The sequence below is a fragment of the Quercus robur genome, chromosome 4 (genome assembly GCF_932294415.1).
Source record: "Quercus robur chromosome 4, dhQueRobu3.1, whole genome shotgun sequence".
Taxonomy (NCBI): Eukaryota; Viridiplantae; Streptophyta; class Magnoliopsida; order Fagales; family Fagaceae; genus Quercus; species Quercus robur.
This window is the reverse complement of record NC_065537.1, coordinates 18216673-18226134: the sequence shown is the minus strand read 5'-3', so window position 1 is coordinate 18226134 and position 9462 is coordinate 18216673. Positions and strand designations below refer to the sequence as shown.

Below are 9462 nucleotides of genomic sequence, written 5' to 3'. Positions count from 1 at the left end.
GGGCAGGAGATATGGGACAGAGTTATTGTAGAAGACTGGGCTTCAGATTCTTTTTCTGAAGGGTATGATGTAGCTATCGAGACTACCCAATCAGATGGACCTTTAGAACCTATGCCATTTTCTAAGCCATTGGGGGACACAGTAAGTTCTTCTGACAGGCCAGAAGAGTTAGAAGCTGATAGAACTAATGGACATACTTCTGAATGGTTCTAGAGCAGATTTAACAGTTTTGATGATTTTTTGAGGACTTCTCTCAAAGGATTAGAAGTATAAGCATAGAAGTTTTTGTCAGCTATTGAAGGTGTGATACAGGAGAGGGCTTTTGAAGCTAATAAACAGAAAAATGGGATGAAGGCAGGAGGCAAAGGGATAAGGGATTTGAAGTGTTTATTCTGCTCCAATAATTATGGTGAATCATCAGAAAACGGTAAGGGTTTTGACTATTTCCCAATGAATTTGAAGATTTTATCATGGGATGTATGAGATTTGAATGAGAAAGATAAAAGACTTCAAATTAAAAAGTTGTTGCGCACATAGAGGGTGGATATTGTTTTTTTGCAGAAGATAAAATTGGAGTGGATTACAAGAGGATTGGTATTTGGGGCTGTCCTTATGTAGATTGGTTATATTTGGGCTCTGAAGGTGCCTCAAGTGGAATGTTGATTATGTGGGATCGTAGGTGGTAGAAAAAGTGGAAGAAGTGGTCGGTCAGTATTTGGTGTCTTGTAGATTTAGAAATGTAGGTGAATAGCTTGAGTGAGCTTTTACCAGTGTTTATGGTCCAAACTTAGATAGGATGCGGCACTTGATGTGGGAGGAATTGGCTGGCATTTTAAGTTGGTGGAATCTGCCATGGGTGGTGGGTGGAGATTTTAATGCAGTCCAATTTCCTTTAGAGAGAATGGGAGCTGATAGTTGCACCTAGGCTATGCATACTTTCTCTGATATCATTTCATTTCATGATTCTTATCTGCCTTTGCGCTTCTACAAAAACATGTGGATAGAAAAAGTTCTTAAGAATGCACAATTGGCAAGTCATCTCAAATACAAAACTACACATAAAAACAAATGAACCATAATAAATTACTGTGTTTAAACAAATGAACCATAATAACACTTTTGAACTTTGTTTAGTACCAAAAAGACTTTTCTAATTAAAAAAAATAAGATTAAATCTTTTTTTTTAAAATAAAATTTCTTACTGAAGGCAATTAAATCTTTTTTTTGAGATTTAACCAAATAATCTTATTTTTAAATTACTGGGTGTTTGACATCGAGGTTTTGATATTTGGTTGTGAGAAAGGACTAATTGAGAAATTATTTGAAAGGTTGCTTGAATTTCTATACTTTTAAGATATAAACGTACTTTATGCTTTAAATTCTCATCATTAGATTTTAAAATCATTTAATCATTTTTGAAAATAAAGTATATATTTTGTGGTAAATATTATAATTTATACTATTAATAATAGGATTCTCTGTTGGGTTTCATCATTTTGTGTACTAAAATATCCTTACACAAATTCTTAAATTCATTAAAATACCCTTATTTTTTAGTTAAATAATTTTAAATTTAAAAACACAAATGGGTGGAAAGAGTAATTTACTATTTTTTTTAAAAGTTCCTAAGTTTTTTTAGGCTTTTTCCTTTCTCACGCACAAATAACTAATTAGAATTCTATATATATATATGAGAAATGATATGTCCACAACAATTTTACAACAAATCTTAAGTGACAGGATGTTATTGTTGGGTTAAAAAAGTAATCTCAATGCTAAATTCAAATTTGAACTACTTGTGATTAACAATTAACCACTTGTGATTTGTTGTGAAAATGTTGTGGATATAGTACTTTTCTATATATATATAAACTCAATAGGGAAAGATCCTAAAAATTAGGACACTATCTTTATCTAATTTTTAAATATTATGACACTAAACCAAAAAATAATAATAATAAAAAGAGCCTCATCACACATGCAAAGCACGTGAGATGAGGCTAGTATGTTATAATATTCTATTAATGTAAAAAAAACTAGGCAGTTCCAACCTTAGAAATCTAGATTAGTAAAAAAATTCCACTTAATATTAGAAACCAATTTTAGGACAAAAAAAATTATAAAATATGAATTAAATGATTGAGCTGCAAAACATTAAACAATATTGTGGAAAAACATAAATATTGTACACAGAATTAGTATTATAGATAGGTATTAAAAAATGTAAAAATTATTTCAAATGAAATTAAAAAGTATCCATGTTTCGCGTGAGACATCATCTAGTCTATATCTATATATTATTTCTAAAATCTGAAGCGTAGCATTTATTGTTACTACGCTCCAAATGAGCCACATCATCCCCTATGGTTTTCTCTTTATTAATTTCTCACCTTACAATTACACTTCTTCCAACATTTTGCCTCTTATTTTTACCTTTTTATCTCCCCATTACTCTATATCTTAATGTTACAATTCCTTCATCTTTCTTTTATTTTGACTATTATTCTTCTATTTTATTTACTTTAATTTTTTTTATTCTCTCTTCCATTTAATCCATATTTTTCCTTCTTGTTTTGGTGGATTATTAATTCTTTATTGCATCTCTATTTTAGGTTGATGAATTTTTGTGTTGAACTCTACTTTAGCTTGATGCGATTTGGTTGTATTTTAATTTGCTATCTTTTCTCTTTTTCTTTTCTTTAATTGATAGGTGTTATCCTATATAATGTTATTCTATTACGTGTCATGACTTAGATAATTTGCAATTTACAACTATACATTTTCTTTTTAGTATTCTTTTACTCATCTTCTTTTATATAAACTAGTGTGTAATCACATGCACATGCACGAGTATATTTAAAAACAATCACAATTACATATATATATATACATACACACTATTGTTATTAATTCTGTTCCGTTCCAGCCGGAACGGCTGGAATATTTTGTACCGGCATACAAACCGGTACCATAATACCCCTTATTCCACCTCGGGTCAAATTTCGGCCTATTCCAGGGTGTTCCAGCCATTCCGACCAATTTAGGCCGAAATACAAATATCGGCCGGTACCAAATTTTGGCTTAAAAAAAAAATCCTACCTTCTTCTTCTTCTTCTTTCTTTCTTTCTTTCTTTTTTTTTTTTTTTTTTTTTTTCTTCTTCTGGGTTTTAGACCCTTCTTCTTCTCTTCTCCTCCTTTTGATTTTTTCTTTTGGAGGGTTTCGATCTTGTTGCTATTCTGCCTTTCCTTTTTTATTTGTGTGCTGTACAAGTAATGTATGTGACTATTTGTCAGGCCCACATGCTCTCCTCTTGTCACTTGTGTTTTAAAATTTGAATTTTTTCTTTGTTTTATTTTTGTGAGCCCCACATGATCAACAATAAAAATGAATGTTTCAGCCTTAACCCTTTTCCACTGTTCCAACTACTAATATTAACATTAAGTTTTAGTGTTTTTTTTTTTTTTTCATATTATTACTCTTATTATATATTATAAATGATTGAACTAATACTTATTATTATTTGGGCTTAAAGATTACATATTAGTTGAAATATGTACTTATAACTTCTTTAAAACTCTTTATAATTTATATAGGTTTTTTTTAATTAATAATATATATTTTATTATAAAATAACGTAACTTCGAAACACCTTGAAATGGTATGCCAAAATAGGCCGGTACCGAAATATTCCGTCCAATGGGTAAACCGAAACGGTATTCATAACATTGATACACACACACTTTAATTGAGAAATATACTTTAATTGAGTAATAAAATAGTAATTTGTTGAAAAAGTACTTTAATTGAGTAATATATGTGTAATCTAATTATCTATTAACTATTATGTATTGAGATTTAAAATTAATATAAAAAAAAAACTTATTTTGGAACCATAATTAAATACATCACAATTAGAAAAGAAGCCTGAAAGTCATTTTATTTTTTTACCTTTTTTTGACACATGAAATTAAAATTGGACATGTAACAATAGATTTTAAACATCATTCTCCTAACTTTTAGTTTTTGATGTTATTTTTTTTTTACACAAAGGTGTGTGTGTGCACGTGCACGCAAGCGCGCGCGCGTGTGTATTTATATATATATATATATATATGCTTTGGGTACTAATAGGAAGTGATTTTTCTTTTATATCACATAATTATTTTAGCAATTACATTTACTTCAATTATTTACATGTATAATGTTTCATCATCTGCCCAAACCTGTTATCTTCTTCATCCCTTCTTTTTTAGTGAATAAATTTCATTTCCTTCTCCCCCTCGATGTTTTTAGATATAAATATATTCTCTCATTAACTCTCTTATAACCAACAAGCATAGGAGTTTTCAATGAGAAATTTGTTTCACAATTGTAATTTTGTTTTTGTTCTCTACTATTAGAGGTACCCCCCCTCTCTCTCTCTCTCTCTCTCTCTCTCCCCCCCCCCCCCCACACACACACACACACATTTTGCTATTACTCTCTAGACAAAGTTTAGCTACAAAATTGATTGTAGCCTAAAGTTACAACCTTACTCAATAAAATAAACATTACTATATATTTGACAATCTTACTGTTGAATTGTATGTTCTTTATGCGCTTAATACACATGTCAAATTTTGTGTCAATTAGATATAATTTACTATATAATCTATAAGCTTATTGTGGGGTCATAGAGCCCAGTGATATACATCCACCTTTTGTACTGGGCCTGAGGCCCATGCCGAGGCCTATAATTGCATATGAAGAAGACAGTGGTGATCATGGCAACCTAGGAAACCGTGCCGAGGACAACTCTGTCCTCGGCTAGCCAAACCCGAGATAGAAGAAAAGTGATTTACCGGCAAAGACAACCTTCCAAAGCACACCAAGGAAAAGGATAAGTACAACAAATAAGCACACTAGAGCATGGTAGTAGAGCAATTCCAAGAAAAGCTGCTGCCTCCCCATTAAATGCTCCACAACTAACACTCTGGCCGCGTTAACGTGGAAATGATACATGAGCAGTGGCTTTTCAGACTCACAGCTACTACCTAAGAGCTTTGGGAGGAGGTTGATGTGACAAAGACCAACAACAGCAGATCTAACCTACATGTGTATGGTGGAGATGAAAGAGGAAAGTAGTATATAAGGAAGAAGGAGCTTTGAGAAAAGGCATCGGAGATTTTACCAGAGAAAACATTGTAGCAATCTAAACTAATTTTGTAACCATTGTCACTGTCACTCAAGAAATAATAAGTTGAAGCTCCTCGGACTAGTACCGAGGATTGAATTGCTTGCTCAAGTCCATATTTGTTTTACTTATTTATTCTTTAAATCATCTTCAACTGTTGTTACACTCATTAAAACCCAATTTTTCTACCCACTCTCTACAAATTTATTGTATTGGGCTTGTTGGGCTTGAATTCACTTATCTCTTAAGAATAGTGCTTAAACTCAGTCCCTACAATTGGCGCCGTCTGTGGGAAGAACTTGTGTGTTAGTGAGTGCAACAGTTAGACATGGTAGGATCAGGTCCATACCAAGAAAACCCATGCCAAGTAGGTCCCCAACGGACAGAACCCATAGGATCCCAGCGACAAGGTAATTTTCCTGGCCATGAATATGAACAAAATCAGGAGAATGAAAGGAATCGAGAGGGGAGTGTGCATACCACCCAAACGAGCAAAAGCCACTCCCAAGTGGGCAGTTGCGTATCCCAGAGACAAAACAACAACCAAGTCATTCAGCAGGAGATTAAATGGAATTATTAAGATTTTAAAAGATGTGCAATCAGCTAATAACATATGTCAAGATTGGGAGAAAGAGCTTGGCTTTAGTGAATGGGACAGAAAGGAAACTGGAAAAGTGAAGTTATTAAAAAGCATAATAAGCCGTAAATGCCCAAATTTTGAAATGTGCCTCATTACTCATTTTTATCAAGACACAACATAGATATTGTCAATTTCAACCATAGATTAAAAGAGATCTGATTAGTTAGCCTAACTAAATTACTTTTGTGGGTAAAAAAACCAAATTAACCTTTTGGAAATATTCAACTTATAAAACAAGCTTGATCATCGTTAGTTCTTAGTACAAAACGAAGCACTGAGAGAAATAGTACAAATTATCAAGAAAAAAGCACGATACCCACGGAAAAAGGTGAATGTTTATTATTTAAAGAGTGAGTTAGTGCCACGACTATTTTTACAATTTTACCACGATTTGTTCATATGGTAACTTGTGAGTAATGGAATAATGAACCTACATAGACCTATTATTTTCTCCCACTACTTCCAACTTGTAACATCAACGAGTTGTGACCAAATTTGTAAAAATTGTTGTGATAGTAGACTTACTCTTATTTAAGGAGTATTAATAAATACTCTTTTTAAATATTTAATATACAATTTTTGAAATAAAAGACAATGGTGAAATAATTAACAGGAAAAGGCAATGGTGAGAGAGGATGACCGTGATATAATCATCTAATATTATTTTAAAAAATCATTATAAATACCTCATTTTATAATCAGACTAAAATTTAAATTTTTGAAAAACCTTGGTCTAGGGGGTAATATTGTCATTTCACAAATTTCAAGGGTAAAAATTGAAAAAAAAAATGTCATTTCATGCAATCACAAGGCTTGAGAATTTCACCCAATGGACAATTAGAATTTCCAAAGATATTAAAACAATCACTTTTCATATAGGAAATCGAAACTCTAGATTGAAAATACTAAAGAATAAAATATCATTAATTGAAAAATATCCTTGAAATGGACTAGAATGCAGACAATTTTAATTGATTTTTTTTTTTAAAAGGGTAATTGATTTTAATTGGTCTTTTAAATAGAAATTATAATCAAACACCTAAAATTCTCATCGGTCCAATCAAAATAAAGGATGAGCATATATGAATGGAATGAAAATTTAGAACATAATTGAGAATTTAAATTTATAAATTAATTATTCCTTTTCACAAATGAATAATTAATTTGATAATTTGAAAACCTAGTCTCATTTAATTAGGACCCCTCTACTCAAATGTTGGGTTAATTTAATTAGGATAAAAATAATGTAATTATCCCTTAAAAATGTTTAACAAAATACTAAAATAAAATATATAGTTAAAAATGAAATGTACTATCAAACTGTCGATTGGCACTTTGACCACAAGTTAAAGTGTTGAGTGGTTTTTTTTTAATCCCAATTGGCAGAAAATTAGAAAGCTCATTTCAACATTTTAATGACAGGGCATCACATGTTCTTTTTTGCTTGATTTATTATGTAGTCTCGCCACTCAATTTTTTGTTTGTTTGTTTTGCTTTATTGAGAAGACATTACTCAATGTTTTTAAGATTTTTTTTTCTTTTTTGATAAGATAATGTTTTTAAGATTAAATACATGGTTGATTGTTTTTTTATAAAGGCCAAATTTAGGTTGTAATATTATCGTTTAATTTTAATGAGAAACCATTACTCAATGTATTTTTTAGGTTGCTTTATTGAGAAGACATTACTCAATGTTTTTTTTTTTTTTTTCTTTTTCTTTTAAAAAAAAGACCAAATTTAGGTTTACTTAGTTAAAAACAAATGCATAGTTGCACTGACTAATAAAATACAAGCAATGTTATCGTTTAATTTTAGGATTCGTTTAGATACTGTTTATTTTGCTGAAAACTAAAAACACTGTAGCAAAATTGTTTTTAAATGTGTGAATAGTATTGTGGGATTCATTTTTAATGAAAAAGTTGCTGAATAAAGAAGTTTGTGGGTCTCGTGAACAGTACACGGGGCCCACTGACAGACTGCTTTCCCGCTAAAACGCGCTTCCCAACGCGCAAAAAAAAAAAAAAAAAAAAAAAAAGAAGAAGGAAACACAGACGCAAACGCGTTTGGTTTCATTAGTACTCAAACACCACCTTAACGTACCTATGTGTTTAAATTTGATTGTAGATCCTAATATTACCATAACTGTTAAGGATGAGAATATCTTCGAATGATACAAATAATATAGAGACATGGTAGACGTAGAGCCTACCTTTCTAATTCTTATCAATAGGCAATCAACTTTTAACAAGGTAGACGCATGGACATTACTTTCTCTTCTTGAACAATTTATTTTTTCCCTTTTGCTAGTAATAAGTCTTTTGGTCCTTTAAGATTCTAAATCAAAAGCTAAAGAACCTAAATTCTTCCACTTAAGAAGTATACTCCGGTTTCTAGATGACTTTTTCTAGTGAGTATGAAAGCTCAAACCCCCACCAATAATTAATTACATATTCAAATAACACAATTATTTGTTGCCATATATGCAAGAAATGTTTTTGACAGCTGAAAACATGATAAGAAATTATAACAATACATTTATCAATCAGCCAGAATTTCGTTTTGACTTATTGGATCCTTGTTTATAAAGCCTTACAACTTTTTTTCTTCCAAGGGGTCGGCTGTTAACTTATTATATGTATTAAGGACAGAAAGTTATGGCATAGTCAGCCCCACCTGTGCAAGTAAAGGTGCTAGATTTATCATCATAAGCATAGCTATAAGCTTGTGGACATTGTTTTTTGAAAATCCTTGAATAGTTAGATGGCGAGCATGTATCTGGCGAACCAAAATCACCTGTACAACAGTATTGTGGCTGTTTGAATGCCAAACATGCACTCTTGCAAGCAATTACACTACCATCTGATGCTTTCACAGCCAACTCGAGAGGACAAACTGTGTTCACATTAGCTCTGCAGCTTGTGGTATTACACCCTTCTTTTCCACCATGGGGGGTTACTGAGATTGGCAAATTAAAGCCATCCACAAGACTAACATCATAGAAATCTCGTCCACCATTTGTTGCAACTGTGAATTCCACTAGGGAAGCTGGTGGAATTGCACCAGCACCATTGCATGCTATTTGACCTGATCCACAGTCTCCACTGCTGCAACTAAACTTTCCAAAGTGGTCCTTAGAACATTGATATCGTGCCCAAAACCGACCAGACCATGGGGGATGGACATTAAGAGAGGATGAAGCACCGGATGCTAACTCCAAACCGGTTAATAGAGATAATTGAGGACCGCCGGAGCCAGTTAAGGTTCCTGGCCAGACTTTGAATGGGCAGTTGTTTGTGATTGCAAATGTAGCTGAGTGAGCCCCTATGTACAAAACATATAAACAGAAATCTTTGTAAAATTCAAAGAGGGGAGGGGGGGGAGGGGGTGAGTTCACGTATTGCATGCATTAATTAAAATAATTGTATCTTATAGTCAACAGAATATCATAGTTGGTTAATTTATGTGAAAATGTACTTAAATTGATGTAAAGTATGATGAAAAAAAAAAAAAAAGATATAAAAATTGAAATAGCTTGCCTGAAAAGTAGAGGGAGGCCAAAGTGAGGAGAAAGACTACTCGAATCCCCATTGATGAATGTTTTGATTTATCTAAAGGTTTATAAGAGCTAGTATAGATAGAGGATAGAAA

The 9462-nt window shown here is 32.0% G+C and overlaps 1 protein-coding gene across 1 annotated transcript; it reads right to left on the bottom strand.

Moving 5' to 3' along the window:
* Positions 1-8228: 8228 nt before the first annotated feature.
* Positions 8229-9462, bottom strand: LOC126720736 (thaumatin-like protein 1). Its single transcript, XM_050423510.1, has 2 exons — positions 9351-9462; positions 8229-9135 (listed from the first exon to the last, which is right to left on the bottom strand). The coding sequence occupies exons 1-2, from the start codon at positions 9400-9402 to the stop codon at positions 8453-8455; spliced, it is 735 nt and encodes a 244-aa protein (XP_050279467.1). The 5' UTR covers positions 9403-9462; the 3' UTR covers positions 8229-8452.